Genomic DNA, 22,518 nt, shown 5'->3' with positions numbered 1-22,518 from the left:
TTCCGCTGCTTCACGGAAATCGGTGCCCACCATTCTCTGGTCTGCACATAATCATCGTAGATTGTATTATGTACACGTGAAGCAAAGAAGCAATGGAAGAGAACTCTCAGATCAAAATCACCATATAATAACAAATTTTGATGGTTGAGCTGCTCTAAATTGTTCATTCTGTTGTGAACAGTCAATGAAAGAAGTAAGCGTAGAATATAGATTTATTAAAATGTCTATACCGGGGGGAAAAAAGGACCATCTTAATTTTTCGTTTAAACTCACATTATTATACCAGAACATTGTCCTTTTCCTGTCCAGCGCAATCACTTTTAGGGCCCCGCCACAAGGTTCCCAATAGGGCCCTGTGTTTGCAAACGCTGGCCCTGGGTGACAGTTCCTTCCATCCATATCTGGAAGCAAGCTTGGTATTTTATCAGCCAAACTGCTATATTTGGATGTTAGTTACCAGAGGTGTATACAGATTTGGTCTGCAGCAGCATCTGACACACAAAGTGAGAAAATCAGAACAGTTGAGTTAGTATGCTGTAGCAAAGACACAAGACTCTGTGTTGTCATGCTGGCAAAGATTTTTTTAAAAAATAAATAAATAAATGGGCAGAACAAGAACAACTAACATGCTAGCAACAGACAAATGGGCATGTTTTGGGGATATGCTCTGGTATAATATAAAAAAAATGGTGCATACCAGCAGCAATTATGTGCAAGAGCACCCACCACGATTCCACAGGGATATTGGTCAGATACCAGGAGCAGAAACCTCATTGCCCTGCTTGCCAATGAGTTGAGACATGGGAGATCCATGACTATGTCTCTCCCCAGCCTGTTTAAGGTGCTAAGCAGTAGGGACAGGAGGGCCCCAAATGGGATCAAGATCCCTGTTCCTCAACAGGATTCGCCGGTGCCAGGTTTTTCTTGCCATAAGGAAATCTCCCATATACTTGCACATCAGCATTTCACTGAGTATCATGGAGCTCAGAACCCAGGGCTGTCTACTTGCTACATGGAGTAGACATTCCTGCTCCCCCTTGTGTGGAACATAGAAATGTGAGAGGCTGCCTTATGCTGAGTCAGACCATTAGTCCATCTAGCCAGGCTTGTCTACTCTGACTGGCAGCAGCTCTCCAGGGCTTCAGGCAAGGGAGAATTCCCAGCCCTCTCTGGAGGACTGAACCTGGGGCCTTCTACATGCATGGCAGATGCTCCACCCCTGAGCTACAGCCCTTCCCCATAGGGGACAAGCCCTTGTTCTTAATCTGTTGCTCTGATAGTCCAAAGTGCCTGGGAAACAACTGGCATTATGGATGATTAGAGGAGCTGTGGGTTGCCGGCTGCCTGGCTCACTCCTGGGCTTTCCAGAGCAGCTTTGTCTGCAAAAGGCAGCAGGCAGATACAGCATGAAGCATTTTCTTCTGTAGATCAGGCTGCAGTTGGCAACCGTACCTCAGGACCAAAGTAGGCATGACATTAACCACATTGTTAGCCCTTGTGTGGTTAAAGATGAAATAAAATTAAGCAGCAGGTGCAGGTCTGCCTCTTACGTCACTGTGAGGGCCAAACTGGACATGATGTTAATCACATCATTAGTCCTTGTATGATTTAAAAACAAATGGCAGCTGCAGTAAAGGTCGACCTTTTGCCTCCATTTGAATTGCTTCTCCACTCCGACCCCTGCTATTTGCCCTGGACAGAAAACTGCCATTGGCACGACTCCAGCCCAAGGCAAATAGCAGGCACAGCAAGGCCTCATTTGGATCAGGGCTGTGGTGGGGGCAAAAGCTGGTGTGGTGTAGTGGCTAGAGTGTTGGATTGGGGCTTGGGAGACCAGAGTTCAAATCCCTACTTGGCCATGAAACTTGCTGGGGGACCTTGGGCTAGTCAGTCTCTCAGCCTAACCTACCTCACAGGGTTGTAATTTGGAAAAATTGAGAGGGAGAAGAATCATGCATGCCACTTTGAGCTCCTTGGAGGAATGGCGGGATATAAATGTAGAAATAAATAAATAAGAGGTTCTACCTCCATCGTCGGAGGCAGCAATGCCTCTGAAAACTATTTGCTGGGAATGACAAAGAGAGTGATCTCTCAGGCATAACTGTGAGTTATTGGTATAATCTGGTTTGGGAAACGGCCTTTCTGGACAAACTAACATATAAAATGAGGATCGCAAGAGGTCAGAGTATAAAAGATAACTTTATTTCTATATGGCATGATTTTGTGTGTGAGGAAATACACCAAGAGCATTGCCATGTTCCACTACCTGCATACAAATGGATCCGGATAGTTTCAACGAACCCTTCCGTTCTTTCTCCTGGTGTTGTCCTAGGTGAAACTGCTTTCTTCCAAATCCCTGGAAAATAAATGTTTTTTGTTACTTTGTGACTGAATTATTGTTTTTTGTGCAACTGTTTCAACTCAGACTCTCCCTTCCCACAATGTACGGCTGATGGTCTGACAGGATTTTGGTATATTCTATTACGGGTTTTTTTAAGTCTTGAGTTTGCTTTTTTGTAGTATACTGATGTTCTGGCATGTTGCAGTTGGATTTATTTTTATTTTTCTAAAACACTACAAATGTAATTATTAAAAACAAAGTGAGGAAAGTGCTCCTGCACTTAGCGCATGCTCATGGGCTTCCCATTGGAGCATCTGTTTGGCCACTATGAGAACAGGATGCTGGGCTAGAGAAGCCCCCTTTGATCCAACAGGGCTCCTCTTATGTTCATAAGGTTAAAACCCTCCATCCTATCACATCATGATCCCAAGCCAGTTTCTCCCACAATAACATTTGTGTTCTCAGATTCTAAGCAGGCATGGCAGTTAGAGTCCCCAGCCCCACCTTCCCTAATTTGGTACTCTCCAGATGTTTTGGATGACATCTCCCATCAGCCCCAGCCATCATGGCCTTGCTCACTGCAGCAGCAATTGGAACACTGGGAGAACTTGGAATATGACTGTTCTCTCCCGCAGTCCCATGGCACCATTTTTGCCACCACCTGGAACCACAAGTTGGGACATGCTTCTACCATGTCACAGACTGTGGGCACACTAGTCGCCTACAGCAAAGCATTTCCATTGGCCACACCTGGAGGGCAATGGGTATATCTGCCAATCAATTGCGAAATCTGTCTGAGGCTGAATTAAAAAAACCAACAACACTCAAGATGATGTGACCAGGTTTTAGTGTAAAAAGGGGCAGAGTTTGACTAGTGTCATGTGCCTGTTTTCAGCAGAGAGGTGACGATGCACTGGAACTGAGACAACAAACAGTGAGAAAAGACCTGGAGAATGAGATAGTTTTGCCTTTTAACATAAGTCATTGTTCTCAGTTCTTTTTTTCTGCATTTTGTGTGCGTGTGAATGTTAGCTTCCTGCTTTAATTTAATATTTTATTCCTGTTGTTAGATGATGGATTTTCATTGTTGTACAAGTCCTATGAGGAGAGGATGAAGGGATTGGGCATGTCTAGCCTAGAGAATTACAGTTAAGAGGTGATATGGTAGCCATCCTCAAATATTTGGAGGTGATGGAGCAAATGTTTTCTGTTGCTCCAGAGGAACAACCTGAAGCAATGAGTTCAAATGCCAAGAAAAGGGAGTTTGAACGAACATCAGAACATCCTGATAGTACGATGGTGGAACAAACTGCCTCAGAAGGTGGTGGATTTTCCTTTGTTGCAGGTTTGTAAGCAGAGGCTGTAACAGAATGAACTTGAAAATGAACTAGATGAACTAGAAATCATTCAAAGTTCTACCCCAAAATCAATTTAATTCACATTCCGTTCATTTAGTAATTATGGGAACTTCTTTCAGGTGCAGTTCAAAGATGTGTCAGAGAGGCTGCAGTGGTAGATTTCCTGCAGCAACAGCAACACCTTGGATTAGATCAGAGGTGGGCAGACTTCAGGCTTGTCAGATCCAGAGCCTGGAAAATCATTTTAAGAAAGAACTAGTTCAAGTTCAAGATGTCCATAAAGGAACTAATTCCATTTCACTTTTGTACCTTTACAAAATGAATGAGTTCGGTTCATGTTCAGTTCACAGTTCAATCCAAGTTAATTCAAATTATCCTTGGCAATGTATATGTATATGTAACCCCCCCCAAAAAGACCACACACAAACACAATGGAATGTGAATTATTTATTTCCCCCAAGATTTATGATCTTTAAGGTTAAAGGCCTAAAGAGTCTACAGAGTACGAAACACATGTAACAGAATGAACTTGAAGATGATCATTCAAAGTTCTATCACCAAATGAACTTAATTCACATTCTGGTAATCTGGCAATTATGGGAACTATGTTGAGGTATAGTTCAAATATTTTTGAACTAACTCCATCAACTTCATTAAACCAAAGTAGTTCACTCCAATAACTGGTCAGATCCACTTTGATTTTTACTAGAACCCAAAGATCCACCAACCAGAGCCAGGTGCAAAAGACAGATAGTTAAAATGAGAGAATGTGTATGTGACCATATTCTGAGCTGAGGAATTTGTTTTCAGAACCGGAACTGGACTGAACTCACAACGCTTTCATACAAAATCCCAACCCTGGTTAGCTTTCTTCAATTCAGCAGCCTAGGTGGGAAAAATCATTTTGTTGTTGCTGTTGTTAAATAACTGGGAGTCAGAAACCCTTGCTGGTCTACTGTGAATCACCCAGGAATCTCTCAGTAGATCCTGATCAACCTTCTGCCCATTCCTGCATTAGATGACTATGAAAGTCCCTTCCAACTCTATGATTCTAAATTGCTTTGGAAGTCAGCCTTGGATGAAAAACAGGGTGTGAATAAAATCAAGAATGCACACAAGGTATCAGCTGCATTGCATGGTCCAAGATACATGCCCAGCCTCAGAGGTTTCATAGTCAGACTCATGTCTGGCCATTTCAGAGTGGCAAAGTGATGGACCATGATTTGTGAGATCAGGGTTCAAACTCCAAGTCAGCCATGAAGCTCACTGCATGACCTTGGACCAGTCACTGTCTCTCAGCCTAACCTACCTCACAGGGTTATTGTAAGGATAAAATGGAGAGGAGGAGAACCATGTACGCCGCCTTGAGCAGGTTATAAAATGCAATAATAAATAAAAATAAAATTCCAAGTTCATAGAGAGTTATATCTTCAGCCATTCTCAGCCTTCCTTCTCTTCTTGGCGCTCTGGCTCCGTCAGACCAGGGATGCAACAACTAGTGGGTGGAGTTGCTGTGGTGGATCTGACCTGTACCAAGATACTCCTGGCTCCCTCTCTGAATATTTGGCTTTCATTTAGAAAATGGCACATATCATCTCTAACCCCTTTTACACATGGGAAAAGACAGACAGTATTCGACTCAATTGTTCCCTTCGAAGGAAACTTTCTCTCTCCCACCGTCTAGCATTCATGCCAATTAGTTCAAAGGCAAAGGGTGATTGATAAACAAGCTGGGAGATTATATAATTGAATAAAGATTTTGAATAAATAGTGAGATGCTTGGTGTTTCATGTCGACTTGTGAGTTAAGATGCCCTACCCTGCCAGGGCATCCAAGCCTCCAACACCACCCCACTCTGACTTCTGGCAAATCCATTGTCCGGATGTGAAGGCAAAGTTCTCTGCATGCTTGTCAAAAGTACCTGGTTTGAGCCAGCACAGTACATCCTTCAGGACCAGAACTGCTGGGAGTTTCTGAGGGATCCAGCTGTAAAAAAGGCCAATTCCATGCTAGGGTTAATTCGGAAAGAAATTGAAAATAAAATGGCCACCTTCTCTCAAAAAAGATGTTGTAGAGCTGGAAAAGGTTCTGAAAAAAGCAAACAAAATGATCAAGGGGATGAAACGACTCCCCTATGAGGAAAGGTTACGACATTTGGGTTTCTTTGGTTTAGAGAAAAAGCGAGTAAGAGGTGTGATAGAAGTGTATAAAATTATGCATGGCATGACAAGAGTGGATAGAGAGACGTTTATCTCCCTTGAATTTGGGGACATCCAATGAAGCTTAATCTTGAAAGATTCAGGACAGACAAAACAAATTACTGCTTCACACAGCGCAGTTAAACTATTGAATTCACTCCCACAAGAGGCAGTGGCAGTCAATGACTTGGATGGCTTTAAAAGAGGATTGGGCAGATTCATGGAGGGTAAGGCTATCGGTGGCTACTAGCCATGGTAGCTATCTTCTACCTCCACTCTTGGAGGCTGCCTGGCTCAAAATTCCAGTTGCTGAGGACCACAAGTGGGGAGAGGGCTATAGAGGAAGCGCGGGATATGAATTGAATAAATAAAATCTGATTGGCCGCTGGCCTGATCCAGCAGGATCTTTTTATGCTTGAAGGAAAACAGGCAGAAGAGGCTGCCTTTGCACTGTGAGACCAGCAGCTACAATTAGGGAACTTCAGCGCTGGGACGATGAGCCGGCAGTTGCCATTGCAATCGGAAAAACCGGCGGCCTGCTGACAGCTGTTCCCTGTTAGAGCTGCAGAGGAGAAATCGAGTGGAAGGCAAACCCAGTCTGGCCCCAAAGAGGGATTCTTGTCCCATTGTTCAGGGGGAGGGGAGGTCAGGAGAGCCTTGCTTTTCCTTTCAGGGGGAGGGGGAGGAAGACCCTCAACCTGGCCTAGTTGGACTCCCAACAACATCTGGAGGGCCACAGGGCTCCCCATCCCGGCATGAATGACTTAGGGCCCAAATATCTGAAAGACTGTCTCCTGCTTCCCTACAGACCCTCTTGGATGTGAAGGTCAGCAGAGGGGCCCTCTTGTTAGTTCCATCACCCTCATATGTTTGGGGCTGGTGGCCCAGGAGAGGGCATTTGCTGTGGCTGCCCCTAAGCTGTGAAATCCCCTCCCCACAGAGGTGCATCTGCCATCTGCATGATGTAGTTTCTATTGTTTGCTGAAGATGCACCTCTTTACTCTGGTCTTTGACAGCTGAGAGAGATACCTTTAGGATTCACCCTATTCTTGTGACTGCAATTTGTTTGAAACGGTTTTTAATATTGTTTTAAATTGTGGTAACCTGCCCTGAGACCTTATGTGAAAGATGGGTCAGAAATGGAACTCATAATAATAATTGGTGCAGGTTACCAGTCTAGCAGCTACGTTCTGAACTAACTGCAGTTTCTGAACATTCTTCAAAGGCAGCTCCACATACAATGTGCTGTAGCAGTCTAACCCGGGAGTTATAGCAGCATGGATTACCGTGGCAAAGCTATAGCTCTCTGAATGAGATTAATAGACTCTGTACAAAACATATGGGTTGGGGCAGGTCCAGTAGGCATGATCCTGGCCCTCTCCTCTTGGTGTGTTCATTCTCCACAAGATGTTGTTTGCAGAGGACTTCTGCTTCTCCCTACTGAAAGCCATGCTAGTAATGACATGAGTGATCCACCAGAGCTGGCTTTGGGTGCCCCACTTTCTGAGAGGAGGTGGGTGGCTGTCAAGTACAGGGTGTTCTTGATAGGGACACCTCATTTGTGTAGGTCCCTCCTTAGGGCCATTCATTCAGCACCTACTCTGTTAGCCTCGAGGTGCCAAGTAACCCCCCCTTGTCCTTCTCTGGGCTTTTAGAGTGTTTTAACGTGCATTGTCTAATATTTGATTGCTTTTAGCTACTTCAATAGCTGCCTTGTGAATTGCAGTTGAAAGGCGGGATGTAAATATTTCAAATTAAACAAACAAATAGTAGCTGTGAGCATATGCACAGCGGCACTCTGTGTTGTTTGAGAGACAATCCATCTGAGGCTGCTGCTAGGAGGGTTGTAAAAACCTCCTGCTTTATTTCACAACTGAAGCAGACGTTTCTGAAGGGTTGCTTTCCCCCACTCACAAGTCCAAAGACTGAAATTGGACGATGGAAAAAGGCTATCGTAGCTGCACAGTGCAGGCATTATTTTGCGACTGGGGAGGCAATAGATGGCCCCCACCGCTGAGAAGCCCATTTTGGCATTAAGTGTTATCTAAATTTAATTGAATAATTTTAATCATCATAATAATTGCCTGTTGTTGGTTTCCAAAATCCTGGCCTTAGGGATAATGTGACTTCATCCTGCTCTGTGAGTCAACAGCTGAGAGAGTATTTGGACCAATTTCTCACAGGTTCAACATGCCACTTATCATATCGCTCTGGCTCTTAAATTTTTTGGAAATCTTGTCTTTGAGTCATAAGCCATTTTGCTTTTTTGTACTTGGATGCTCTGTCTGTCTATCTGAATGCTGTCCAAGCTGAGCCAGCCATGCTGTTCTGTACCTCTTATCAGGCCTATTGCTTGCTAATAGCCCAGGATGTTCCAAGAATGTCTCTTTATGGGAACTAATTATCAGAAGATTCTTTGGAATGTGAAAACTTCCTTCCAGCTGAAGGGGGGTGGATGGGAAACTATGTGTATAAAAAGGAACAAAAGGAAGACTGCTGGAACCACAGAGAGAGAGAGAGAGAGAGAGAGAGAGAGAGAGAGAGAGAGAGAGGAAGGAGCTGGGAACTTTATACTAAAACAACAGACTTTGCCAAGAGGATGCCTTCTAGAAGTTTTGAACTACAGCTACCATCAACTGATGGTGAAGGCTGTACTGACATCAACTGAATAATGGATGTGCTACTTTTAAAAATGACAAAACTGTTTTGTCTCCAACTGTGTTCAACATGTAAATAAATCCAAATCCTAGTAAGCTCTGCCTCTGAAGCTTGTCAAGACTCAGGGACGCAGGGGTTGCACGTGACAACACATTTTCAATGCATCACACAAAACCTGGCTCCCAAATGCTGACTTCCTCAGAGTGTTGACATTCAACGTATGCTAGCAAAGTTCTTGAGACAGCTTTCCTCTACCTGGTACACTCCAGATGTTTTGGACTACAGTTTCCATCAGCTCTAGCCAGCATGGCCAATAGGCAGGGATGGTGGGAGTTGAGAGATCCACAGTTTGGGACTGACAAAAGCCTTTCCAGGTGATCACATCCTCAAAAGGCCTTCTCTTGTACATCTTAATAACTAGATAGTTGGAGGATTTACTCCAGGGGTGCAAAACTTTTTCAGGCCAAGGCCAAGGGCCACATTTTCTTCTGGGCAACTTTTCATGGACCACATGCCAAAAGCTGGCTAGGGAGTTGTCCAAAACATTTGGACAGCATCGGGTTGGGGAAAGCTGGGTTTTATATACAAGCAAAACATGGAAAGTCCTATAACATCATCAGCCATTCTAAATGAACCGCTCCTTGTGTAAAGACATAGCAAAGTGTATACCATATGACACCGCTGTCTTCCTATGTGTGTTCTCATACATATAACATAGTATTTACATGTGTTGTGTAAATACTATGACAAAATGCGCAACACTTTTAAAAAAGACATTCCTCGGGTACAATATTGGGGCAGGAAGTCAGAGCTTGTCGCTGATAAATAGGGATCACTGGAGGATATTGGGGCAGTTCCAAAAAGCATGCGTGACAATATTGAACGCACTCTTGAGACTGTTGTGCCCCTCTCCTGGTTGGCAGGAACCAAAGTCTCTGGGGGACTGGGCAAAAAGCCAGCTGGATGAATGCCAACCTTTCCCCAGAAGGTGGCCAGCAGGTGCACTCCTCTCTTGCTGTCTTGGACTGCAACTCCCATCAGCCTCAGTGCTGGCTGAGGCTGATAGGAGTTGCACTCCACAACAGTTGGAGGGCACCCACTTGGGGAAGGCTGTGTAGAGACTACCCTGTCTCTAGAGGAAGTCTTTCCTCCCAAGGAGGCAAGAAATGCCACACCAGGATGGCAGTTATGAGCATCAGCAGCTAGACGATTGGCTCCAGACTTCCAACCCCAGTCCTGTGGGGCTTGCTCTGTGCAGGAGGCTTCTGCCCGGGGAGAAAACAATCCAGCGCTTGTAGCCGGGGCCTCTGCTGGAATTTTCTGACTCCTCCTTCACAAGAGTGGGGCTCAGGGAACTGTGCGGGCCTGTGTGTGTGACACTGGGCTCCACTGAAGAGGCATTGTACTCTTTTCAGAGGCTGTCAGAGGGGAGCCCTTTAAAGGGACCAAGAGGCTTTGCTGACAATCTATGTGGCCACCGCGGACAGTAGATCAAAGAGGGCTGAGGGAAGAGCAGAACTCAGTGAAGGGGAGCAGGCACAGGCGGCTGGAGCCCTGTCCCCTCTGTATGCTCTTCACACCTGCTGTAGCCTCACCTGGGAAAACTGTGGCAGCGGGTTCATCCATCCATCCCAAGTCAAGGGTGAACATTTGAAGTGTGACGGAAGTGGCTCAACAGTCACAGCCCTAAAATTAGCACACCTACATACAAGAGGCCACAGTCTCAAAACATACCACGATCATGTAAAAGAAAAACACGCTACGCCATCCTGTGTTTTATTTTACAAATCAGCATCATTTGGGCGTATTTTGAAGATGATGCACGGCGCGTGCGAGGTTCAGTGAGGCTGGCGGGTCTGTCAGGGATGGAGTCACTCTTGCAGCTTCTTTGTTGGCACTTTGCCCGCCGCCTAACACAGTCAAATAGTCTTTTCCACCATATGCATCATGTCGCAATGATCCTTTAGAATTCGTGCAGGGCTGGTTCCTGCAGGAAAGTGGAGAGGAGGGGTGGAGAACCAAATGTGCCCTCAGAGTCTCTCTGTCTCGCCCTCAGGACTCTCCTCATATCACACTCCTCCCCAGCCACACCCACTCTCCTGAGGACGTCACCCACCAGCCCTACCGTGCATCTTCCTCGAGTGTTTTAGCCTGCCTGAAATGTGTCTTTGATCAGGCTCTTTGCTTGACTGGGTGGAGGATGGAGGGGTGTGTGAGAGTGTGTGTCTAGAAACTATTGACCTGTACAAAGGTGTACATCTGCTGTCCCATCTGATCTGCCTGTGGCCCCATCCACCACTAGCATGTGGCCCTTGAAAAGCTGCCTAGAAGGGAATGTGGCTCCTGGGCTAAAAAAAAAAGGTTCTCCACATCTGGTACAGAATGCAATGCCTACAAAAATTACCAGTCACTGCACTGATGAAGCATCGCCAGACCTTGCCGTCAAGAGCTTGAGAGAGGCACCAAGTTTCCTGTGTGAAAACAACCTGCCCTGTGTGCCATTATCAACGGCCGAGAAGCCAAGAACGCCCTTCCCTTCCGGAGTGAAGACATATCATGCCCATGTTTTCTAGGCATCTTGCTTGACCAGGCAAGGAAATGGCCTTGACAAAACTGAGGTGCAGTAGATCACATGAGAAATACCCTCCCTGCAATGCTGGTCCTGGAAAATGAAATCATGGAACAAAACAAAACCAGTGTTTCCATACATGACATTAAGCAGAATTTTTTCCATTTCCCAGATCTATAATCAGAATGTTAATCCTACATTGGCTGAAACTGCAGTCAAAAACATAGTAGCTTAAAATTTTTGGAGGGCACCAGGTTGGGAAATGCTGTTTGACAGCATTTGCCTCTGTTATTGCCCAAAAAACCACATATGTGAGGGCAGACATTTCTGACAACAGGGGCACATGTTGCTAGTCCAACCCCAGCCCTTTTTACTGTAAAATCTGGTGGGAGCAGCTTGAGCGCGTTTTTTAAAAATTGGCTTTGAAGAGATTTCGCAGCTGACTGGCAGATCAGCCCAAGTGTGGCCAATGGAAACGTTTTGCTGTAGGCAACGAGTGTGGCCACAGCCTGACAGCTGCTTCTGCCTGATGGGATTTGGTGCGACTCTCAAGACGCACAACCTTCTTCACCCGCAGATTCCAGAGGATGTTTGGACGGCCTCTATCTGGGTGCCATCATCCTATATGAGGAATAGGGAATCTTCCAAGTATTGCTGGACTCCCATTCCCATCAGTCCCAGCCAGCCTGATCAATGGGCTGGTGATGGGAGTTGTAGTCCAATTGCATCTGAAGACCCCCATCCCTGACCTATAAATACAATTTATTTGCCTTGAATTTCACATATCTCTGCAGTGCCAACATGTAAACGTTTTTGCACACTGATGTTTATGGTTTAAAATGATACTTCTGAATGCACAGTGCACATTTTAAAGACTGTATCATTTCATAGAAACAGAAAAATGCCCACTCACCAGATTGTGTGTCCGATGATTAGGGCTGGAGCCCTGATGCAGAATTGGACCCATGGATTTCAGGACCTATATCTCAAATTTAAAAAATGGCTTCTTTCTCATGACGCATGTTTTGGATTACAACTCCAAACACTGTTGCACAGTGGTGGCTGGGTCTGATGGGAGGTGTGGTCCAAAACACCTGGAGGGCACCAGATTGGTGAACGCTGTAGTAATAAGCAATCTTAGTGCGTCGCATATATTACCTCAGGAGAACCCTGCTGGATGGGCTAATAATATCACCCCTATACAATAGATCGAGTTTGACAGAATGAAGGGCCTGGTGGCGGGCGCTGGCCTAAAGCCACCTTGTCTGTTCACGTCTGTGGTGAGATTTGAAACACGGACTTTCTAGCCCACAGATCATCCTTTTAACTGCTCTGCACAGTATGCAGGGAAGCGGGAATAATTGCAATGTACCCGCCTGGGTTTAAAAAGATGCCTGCCGGATGTACGGGGCCAGAGCTATGGGGAACTCTGCGTATGTTCAGAGACACGCTCTTTTCTTACACGCGTCTCTCTCTCCCTCCTTAGCAAGACTGAGTGCTGCTGGCATGCGTCGGGGGCGGGGGTTTCCGAGCCCTGGCGAATCCCAGGCCCTGCTCCGGGGTCCAGCCGCTGGGCTTGCCCGATCGGGACGGGCGCGAGGCAAATTTGGGCACGAAGCGACCCTTTCCTAGCGCGGCGGCGGCGGGGAGTTCAATGGAGCCGCTGTGCTGCTCTCCAAGAGCGGCAGGGAGGGAAGGAGGCGGCCCATCTGGCGTCAGACAATCCGCCTCTCTTTCTCCGCCAGTCGTCCCTGCGGACGGGGCCGCTGCTCCTGCGCTCTCCTCGGCCCAGCCCCTTTCGGTGCCAGGCGGAGGCAGCCTCGCCTCGCCGTCCCGTCCCTTGCTCCGGCAGCGCCGCCTCCTTTTCTCCCGGGCAGCCAATGAAGGCGGCTTAGGGTGGCGGCAGGGAGGGGGAATCCTGCTGCCTTTGCTGCTGCCCAGGAGCTCGCTCGCCAACTGCTCACTCCGTCTCTGGTCCTCCGGCAGCCCGGTTGTTGCGGGAGGGAACGCCGCCGTCGCCGGGATCATGCGTTAAGGCGCACGGCCGGGCACTGCGGCCGCGCAGGGAAAATGAACTACCTGGTAAGGGGGCGCCGTCAGGAGAGGCCAACCGAACGAGCCGATCTTTGGGGGCAGGGAGGAGAAGGAGGGGAGGGAGGGACGGGAGGAGAGGGGGCTTGACTCTACCCCCCGACCCCCATAGCAGGACGATAACAGAGCCCCTTAATCGGGACGCGCGGCTGGGATATCCACGTAGAGCCGAGGATATGCATGTAAATTTTTTTGGGGGGGAGGAAGAGGTTGGATCACGATTCAGAATCGAGAGCGAGTGCCTTGCCTTTCCGCCGCCGCTGGCGGCAACTCGGCACCTTCCCAGGGCGCCGTCGGAGAGAACCAGTCCGCTCTGTTGGAGGAGCAGGCTGGTTCTCTCCGACGGCGCCCTGGGAAGGCGAGAGTTACCGCTGGCGGGCCTCGGCTGCTTGTGGCTCCAGCTGGGAGGGCAGGAGGGACGTGGCTTGCGGAGCACTGAGCCTCCTGGGGCTGCAGCCTTGAGCGCCCTGACGTGGACGTCGGGCCGGAGTCCCGGCGGAGGGGGAGGGGAGAAGGAATGGGGGAGCGACTTTCCAGTCGGGCAACAGGCGGAGCGGAGAAGGGCGCGGGCTGCCCCTTTCCCTTTCAGCCTGCGTTTTTGGGGAGGGGGCAGAGCAAGAGAAGGCGGGAACGAGGGGGAGTCGCTGGTCCTGCTCCTCCTCCTCTCCCTTACTGAAGTCCGAGCAGGGCGAGAAAGCAGAAAGATGCCCCCCCCATGGCTTCCCCGCTGAAAACGAAGGCGGTCCTTGGTTCCCCCCAAAGTTGGGCTCGGGATGAAGAAGTGAGACGCAACATTTTACGCCCCCCCTCCCCGGGAAGTGGGATGGGCCGTTCTCCGACGTGGAGGGGGGGCTGGGGAAAAGTAGCTTGCCCGAAACCGAGCTCTCCCCACCCCCCGGTCCTTTCCGCCTTGGGCCTGCTGCGGCAGCTTTCCCGCTGGAAAGGGTTTGGACGGGGGCCTCCTTTGAGGCTGAAGCTCAGCTCGACTCCCTCCCCCCCCCCTCCCGCCGTGATTCCGTGCTTGGAAAGGAAACCTGCAACTAGAGCCCAGTGGCACCTGGAAGGCTAAAAAATGCCAAATGAGGTAGGGTTTAGCCGGGAGGGCACTACCCCCCACTCACCCCCTGCAGTCCAGCGCCAGAAGGTTCCATTTTGCAATGAATTAATTCCGGATGATAATAGTTCCCGGGTGTCTTAATTCACCATCAGTGGTGCAAATTGGCATCTCCCAGTTTACCCCAAGTATACAATGAATAGGTGGTAGAAATCCCCAGACTGGCAGAGTGTTTCTAGGGTGCTCATCAGGGTTAACCAAGCCCCGGAAATGTGTGTTCAGGGGTTGAAAGGTGGCTTCTGTTTTGGCCTGGGCTTTGGAAGAATAGTAGTGCACCCATAGCACCCCAGAAAGGATGGGGTACCCTTGGCATCCCCACAATGTCCCTGAATCCCCTTGGTCTGTACCCAAACAGGGACTTTAGGAGTAGAGGGTCATGCTTTTTACAAATGACAGTTGCCCTGGAAGAAGAAAGTGAATTTCACTGAATCCAAGATGAGAGGTGGATAGACTTAGGAGAGGTATCTTGTGGTTTTTGCAGCTGTGCTGTATTTGTGGACTCACTCCCCCGGATCCTGCATGTTTCTTCTTTTTAAAACTTAATTATTAATAATACATTTCTATTCCATGTTGCACTCTCATAACAATGCACATGATTTCCTCTCCAATTTTATCCTTGCCACGAGCCTATGAGGTAGATTAGGCTGAGAGATCGTGACTGGCCCAAGGACACCCACTGAGCCTCACAGCCAAGTGGGAATTTGAACCTGGGTCTCTGCAGCCCTAGCCTAAGACTCTGACCGCTCCATCATCCTGGCTCCTTTGTCTTGGACATCACAATGACATCCCTATCCCTGTATATGTGCACATGCCTGCCAGCTGAGGATAATGCTTCATGCATCCAGTGAAGTCGACTGTAGCCTTGGGAAGCTTTATTAGGCCACAGCGTTGTGCACACTTCCTAGGGGATATGCCCCATAAGACACAGGAGCGCTTCATGCTGAGTAAACCCACACTACTCTCTGGGTGTGTGTGTGTGTGATGAGTTCTTTTGCTCACATCCCTAACATGGAGAGTCCCCTGGAATTTACCAAAACGAGGCAGGTGGGATAAAGCAGCCTGTGACTAATAGTTCCTGATGGGTGAATTTATTATTGCTCAGGATCTGACTAGGAGGGGAATCCCTCCCCCCTCCCCCGCTCACATTGGCCAGTTTTATTTTGCCATCCTACGTAGAGCCTAGTTTGACTCTCTTCCTTGAGCCTTTTCAGGTTGTTTGTTCTGCAGGCACCTTTTCGTCTTTTGTTGGGGGCCCACTATAGCCAGGAGTCTGTAAGTAGATGTGGGGTGAGGAGAGCTGCTGGGGACATACCAGCTTCCCCCAGCCTGGTGCCTTCTAGACCTTTTGGACTAGAGCTCCCATCGGCTCCAGCCAGCGTGGCCGTCGGTCAGGATGGGACAGTGGAAGCAGGGAGCCCAGCAACGTCTGGAGGGCTACAGCTTGCCCCAGCCAGCCCCAGCCAGCATGTGTGTTAACTCAGTGAGATTTTGAAGTGCTTTAGTTCAGCTGCTTCGTTTTTATGCCCAGGCGCTGCTGCTCTGACATCAGAGATGCCTGTAATATTTTGTTCGTGAATAACGGATAACTCCTGTTCAAATGAGCCATGGCAATTGGCAGTGCCAGGAAACGGCTCCGTTTGACCGATTTTGCTCGTAGATCTGCAGCCAGTTTACTCTGAAGCAAGCCCTGCTGTGTTCACTGGGGCTTGCATCCTGGTAAATAAACAGAGGATTGTAGCTTTCCCTTGCCCTCTCCCCGGCTAGGACTCCTAGTTATCTATATTTGGTGGGTGTTGGGGCCTCTGGCTGTCGTGTGCTATTTGCCTGGAGAAAGCAAAATGCTATGATTAGTGCGTTTGAAAAGCCTGGATCCCGTCTTATGGAAGCAGTCAGCTGAAGGTGGGAGGGACTCCCTGAGATCTATATCTCTCTTTTGTGCCAGTTGCTGGGGATGGATTAAACCCCAGGAAACCCATTGCTGGTTGTTTGATCTCCTGCAGTAATAGAAATGGAGTGTGTCTTCACCCTAGGGGTGGGGTAGCCTGATGGAACTAGAGCATGGGAATTCGCGGGGCAGAGAAGAATAAAGTTCTGCCTGGTCAGAAGGGAAACTTGGTGAGGCCTGCAATTAGGTGGTCAGCAGAAGAAAGCGCAGCTGCTTAAACCATGTGCCAGTATTTGCAATGTGGCCAGACCGTCTCTAAATTCCTTACTGTACCTTTCTCTGTAATTCAAAAGCTTGCCAAGCCCTCTCTCTCACACCAGCTGAAGCTGGGATCTGATAAAGGGAATCTTCCTACACAGTTGATACTTGTCAGTCATTGTGTAAGTCAGTCTTCGCGGACCTGGTGCCTTCCCTGTGTTCTAGACTTACAGCTGCCATCTGCACTGGTGGGGGCTGATGGGCATGGTATTTCTTTATTATTTCTTTGATTTATGTCCTGCCCTTCCTCCCAGCAGGAGCCCAGGGCTGCATTGTAGCCCAGGATGTCTGGAAGGCACCAAGTTGGGAAGGCTGATGTGGACATGGTGCTCTGTCTCAGCTGTCGGAGGCAGCATGCCTTTGGTTCTCCAGCAGGGAGAGGGCTGTTGTGCTCCGGTCCTGCTTGTGGGCATCCCATAGGCATTTCCTTGGCCATTGTGAGAACGGGATGCTGGACTTGATGGGCCTTTGGCCTGACCCAGCAGCCAGGCTCTTCTTATGTTATGAAGATTGCCTTCTGGCTGCTTAGAGGTGCTTCTGAAATGAGTTTGGGGGTGGCCAAGAACTCTTCTTTTTGCCACCTGGAAAGGCCAGTGGTAACGGGGGCAATGGTGGTCTGGTGGATGCAGATCTAGAATTCTGCAGGTGCTTGTCAGTGTTCTCCATCAGGTGCCCTGGATGGGAAAGGGATGTTTGGTGCCCTGCTTTTTTCCTGCTTATTCCCCTGGTCGTTCCCTGTTCATTGTGCTGACCCACAAGGCCAGGAGAGTCCTTTACACCCTATACACTGAGCCTGGGTCTTTGCTCTAAGTTTTTGTGGCATGGAAGCTGATTTCCGGAGTGGGAAAGGTAGCAGGCATAATGGCTATGAGCACACTAGTCGTTCACAGCAAAGCGTTTCCATTGGCCACACCTGGAGGGGCAACAGGTTGATCTGCCAATCAGTTGTGAAATCTGTATGGTTGAATTTTTTTAAAAAAGCGCACTCGAGCTGATCCCACAAAGTTTTACAGTAAAAAGGGGTGGGTTTGACTAGTATTGTGTGCCCCCGTTGTCAGAAAAGAGAAATGGAGACACACAGGAACCAGCACAACAGTGAGTGTGTCTTTAGCCTATGTTTGTAAATGGATTCTGCCTATGGAACAGTGTTGTGTGTGTGAGAGAGAGAAAGATGGTAAATCTGGAGTGCCTCGGCAACCCTCCACATCTGTGTGTCGGTCAGAAGCACCTTAAAAGATCGCAATGCCCTGCCCCCCCTCCCCGAAACTCTTTTGTGGTCATGGTAGGTACCCTGTTATCATTTGTCACAGGGAATTCCCCTGCCTTACTGCCTCATGACTGCGCCATTTCCACCCTTCATTGCTGCTTTAAAACTGGGCTTTTGTCTCACGAAGTTCTTTCCAGTCTGTGTTATGTGGAACCTTGTCCCTCTGTTCTTATGCAGGACGCATGATGGCAACGTGCCACCTTCGGTATCCCTGGCAGAATGCCCCTGGATACCAGTTGTTGGGAATCATAACTGGGGACAATGCTGCAGCTCTCAGGTCCTGCTTGCAGGCTTCCCATAAAGGTTAATCCAGGAGGCTCTGGTAGTTTGAGGCAGTTCACTCTGTCTTGCTGCCTTCTTCCTTGGAGAGCAGATGTGTCTGTTCCAGACTTGAAAAGCTAGTGTCTAACCAAAGGCATCCCTCTGACTCTCCACAGAGCAGAGGCTTGAGCAGGATTGTCAGTTTGTAAACAGGGTCCTTTAAAAAAAAAAAGGCACTCCCTGCTGTCTCATTGACGTCCTAAAGGCTATTTTGTTGGGTTCAGTCCAAAACCCATCTAACCTAGCATTCTGTTTTTGAGATCAACCAACCAATGCCTCTGGAAAATTCCAGTTGTGGACATCCCTTGCTGTTCAAACCTCGGACACCTCTGAGATGACAAAGCACCCTGCTTCTGTAGGTCTGTGTCTCTGCTGGGCAGGTTGGGCTTAGCCAATGCTTGGGGTGAAGTGGTGATTTGGGTGCCAAACTTCGGCAACAACACTGGCTTGAGGCTGGTGGGAATTCTAAGCCTGGGACAAAGCCATGGGCCCAGCAGCAAAGACACCGTGAGGTTTCTGCCTTCAGTGGAGGAGAGCCATGGCCTATGGCCAAGGCTGGCCCTGGCGTCAGGCCTAGTAAGGCAATTGCCTCAAGCAACTGATTTTGGGTGTCAGGAAAATGCAAATTATTAGTTATTTAACGTATTATTGGGTGGTGGTGGTGGTGGTTTTGTCCCAGGGAGAGGTAGGCTAGTTTCTATACACACACCGTCTATTGTCCATCTATTGCCAGGGGCTGAGTGTGGCCCTCCAAGCCACTGTATTTGACCCTTGGAACTCTCCCAAGGCCACACCACTCTGTTTTGCATCCTCTTTGAGTGTTTTTGCCTGGCTGGACTATGCCCTTGAACTCTGATCGTGCCTTTTGCTTGCCTGGATGGACAATAGATTGTGCAGGGCCTTCCTGTAAAGTGGGAGGGGGGCATTACGACCTGGGAGATCAGGGTTTGAATCCCCACACAGCCACGAAGCTCACTGGGTGACCTTGGGCCAGTCACTGCCTCTCAGCCTCAGAGGAAGGCAATGGTAAAACCCCCTCTGAATACCGCTTACCATGAAAACCCCCTTCATAGGGTCGCCATCAGCCGGAATCGACTTGAAGGCAGTACATTCACATTTTAACAGGACTTAATTGGTTCCAGGGCTGTTATTTGGCACTTCCCCCAAAGCTAGGAATCAACTACAGGTAGTAATGTTTAGTGGTTAGAGTGTTAGCCTAGGACTTGGAAGACCAGGATTCAAATCCCCACTTGGACATCACGGTCACTGGGCGGCTGGCCTGTAGCATTTAGTTGATGCTGTTTTCAGTTTGTTTTATACTGAATATATGTTGATATACTTGTATCTTGTATTATGTTTCTGTATATACATAAAATCCAAATTTACTTATACAAATATATATATATATATATATATATATATATATATATATATATATATATATATATGAAGGCCACTGGGTGGCTGTAGGCTAGGTGTTGTCTCTCACCCTAAGCTACCTCACAGGGTTGTTGCGGGGACAAAATAAGGAAGCAGAGAACCATTGTTGAACTCCTTGGAGGAAAAGTGAGGATATAAATGTAGTCAATCGGTAAAACCCTGGACAGAAGCGCCCCGTGCAGGTGCAAAAAGCACTTTTTATTTCAGAGCCCCCGTGCCATGGGAGTTCGGGGTGGAAGGCTTCCACATCAGACATAAGTCTCTGTCTCTGTGGAATGAAGTGCAGAGGAGGAGCCTGGCCAACTGTGTGTCTCCCCCCACCTCCCCACTTGACGGCCCCATTTGCCATTGGCTTGGCCGGCTCCCCTCCCTCCTTCCCTCCCTTTGGCACCAGCAGGCTGAGCCGGGTGAGTAATTGGCTGGGCAGAGCCTGCCTTGTGGAAGCTGAACTGTGTGCGTGTCAGGCAGCTGCTGAACTCTGCATTAATGATTCACCAGCAGTCCGTCGGGAGTAAACTCAGCTCACCTCGCCAGGCGGGGAGAGGGTGCCTTGAGCTGGGAGGGGCTGCTTTGCCATTTACCTTTCAGCAAACACTTGGGGTTGAACTGGGGTGGACAGCAGTTTTTGGTGCAACCTGCACCAGGAGGTGTCCGTCTGGTGCAGACCAGATTTTGTCCTGGGCTTAGCAAGGATTTGCTGATTGTCTTCCCAACTCCTCTGGTGTTCAATTCCTAAAGAGAAGTAGGGCTTGAAATATCCACATCAGTTAGTGGTGAAAAAGAGACGTGCATTCTGTACATGCCCTGGGGTGCACTTGTCTGTCGATGCTTCACAGGTTTCAAGATCAAGGGTAGGCAATGAAAAGAAAGCCCCATGCTTAGCTCAAGGGAGACCTGCGCTAGAGTCTTGTTTCACCGGCCCCCCAAGTGCAGCACTGAGCAGGGTTGGCTTACGCCTTTTCGCTTGGCAAGGTGAAAATGCCAGGGCTGGAGACAGAGGAAGGCTTATTGCATCTGGCAAACAGATTTTTTTGGGGGGGGGGATTATGCAGCTTCACAAACCTGTCAAACCTGTTTGACTAGAGGTGGCATTAGGACGAAAGAAAAAGGGTCCCAGCCTGATATCCTCTGGATATGTTGGAATACAACTTCCATCAGGCTGTGCTGGCTGGGGCTGATGGGGTTTGTAGTTCAAAGTACCCAGAGGGCACCAGGTTGGGGAAGGCTGGGTACACTGAAGGCACTGATGCCTCTTTTAAAATGCCATTAATTACAACTGGCCATCTCCAACCAGTGATGTGGGTTGGAAAATTTTCCGGTGTTTTACTTTTCCACTGGAAAATTGCCAAATGCAATATTAGGCAAGCTTGGCAGTTTCAGAGTTTTTATACAACAGCACACTAGGTTAGATCACTCTCTAAGGGCACCAGAAAATTTCCTGATGAAAATTGCCCTGTGCAAAAGAACCTAATTTGCATGGGAAGGTTTCCCAGGTCAAGATTTTCTGTTAAGCCCAGGTCCCTGCTTTCAACCCCAGTTGCTCCTTTCCTCTTGCTCTGTGTAGCCACAAGGGGCTGGAGGTTGTGATGCAAGGGCCCAGGATCAGCGTAGTTTGGGCCAACTGCGCCCAGATTTGCTGCTTGAGGTGTTGCAGGTTCAGGCCTCCTTACCCTTGAGTCTTTCCGAAAGGGTACACTGGGAATCTCCACATTTGCAAAGGAGTGTGCTGTATGGATGGCCACAGCTATTACGCATACCGCCATATGGGTGCTTTCTGCTTCCATAGATGTTTTGTCTGAGCATGAGTGGGTCTTGGTGGCTGTTGGGCAGCTTTATGTTCCAGGTTGACCTGCGAAAGGTAATGTGGCATGGACTTGGTGTAGTGTTCTAGCTAAGTTGCGAATTGGGAAATTGCTGGGTTGAATTGCCCCTCTGCTGTGAACTCATTAGGCAACTGTCGGCTAGCTGTTCTGTCATGGCCATGTGACTGAGGATTATAATAACTAGCCTACCTTACAGGAAGTTTGGAAGGATGATGACAAGATAATGTATGCAAAGTGCTTTGATCCTTTGAAAGTGCAGGATAAATGTTTGTTACCGTTGGACTGCTGCAGTAAAAGATTAGCTGCAATATCAAGAGAGGTTATGGATACAACTTTCCATTGTGTTGTTTTTTGCAATTATTAGTTGCTTATTTCACAAAGAGTGACTCAAAGCGACTTACAAAATAGTATAAAGATTAAAACTTGTACAAAATAAAAGCCTATTTATTATTCCAGGAGTGGTACATGAACCAGGAGGTCCCAAGCAAGGAAGGCCAGGCTAGGGAGCTTGTGACATCAGCTCCCTGATATTGGCCTGACAATATTTTGGTAGCATTTGTTTGTTCTAATATTTTAAATTGTAAACCACCTTGGGTGCTTTGGCAGAAAGGCAGCAAATCAATGTAATAAATAAATACATAGGATGGTATTCACTGCTAGTCCTATTCGGAGTAGACCCATTGAAGTTAATAGACATGACTAACTTAGGTTCATTAATTTTAGTGGGTCTACTCTGAGTAGGACTTGGTTGAACACAACCCAATAGTGCCTTGCAACAACTTGCAAGGGAATTTAGGTTCCGAACTCCCTTATTAAGGTCTCAGTGCTTCTTAGCCACTATGCAGAATTATTTCTGAGGATGCTGGCTTGTAAGTTGCATTGGTCCTTCTTCCTCTCTTCCCCCCACCCTGCATGCTTGCAAGACTCATACACCCTGCAAAGAGGCTCTTCTGCCCTGTGGGTGGTATAAGTGCAAAGTCAGGTGAGATGTGACCCAATAACAGAAGGGGGGTGGAGCAGAGATGAAGGGAGGCAACAGGGCCTGGGGCTCAGCATGGACTTCTCCCGGCTGGTGTCTGGGGCTGTTGCCTGCAGTTTTCATGACGGCAGGGTGCAAAACATAAAAAAAGGCTGT

The 22,518-nt window shown here is 48.2% G+C and overlaps 1 protein-coding gene across 2 annotated transcripts in view; it reads left to right on the top strand.

The window, feature by feature from the left end:
* Nucleotides 1–12,990: 12,990 nt before the first annotated feature.
* BCAR1 (BCAR1 scaffold protein, Cas family member) overlaps nucleotides 12,991–22,518 on the top strand; it is a 55,461-nt gene continuing 45,933 nt past the window's right edge. Inside the window, exon 1 of one of the 2 annotated variants that reach the window (XM_061593827.1) lies at nucleotides 12,991–13,206. In XM_061593827.1, the coding sequence (XP_061449811.1) occupies nucleotides 13,195–13,206 (12 nt within the window). In that variant the 5' untranslated portion in view covers nucleotides 12,991–13,194. Of the gene's footprint in view, nucleotides 13,207–14,272; nucleotides 14,300–22,518 lie in introns of those variants that run through there. The other variant, XM_061593828.1, reaches the window with a different exon arrangement.

This window comes from Rhineura floridana, chromosome 13 (assembly GCF_030035675.1).
Source record: "Rhineura floridana isolate rRhiFlo1 chromosome 13, rRhiFlo1.hap2, whole genome shotgun sequence".
NCBI lineage: Eukaryota > Metazoa > Chordata > Lepidosauria > Squamata > Rhineuridae > Rhineura > Rhineura floridana.
This window is presented reverse-complemented; position numbering and strand designations above follow the sequence as displayed.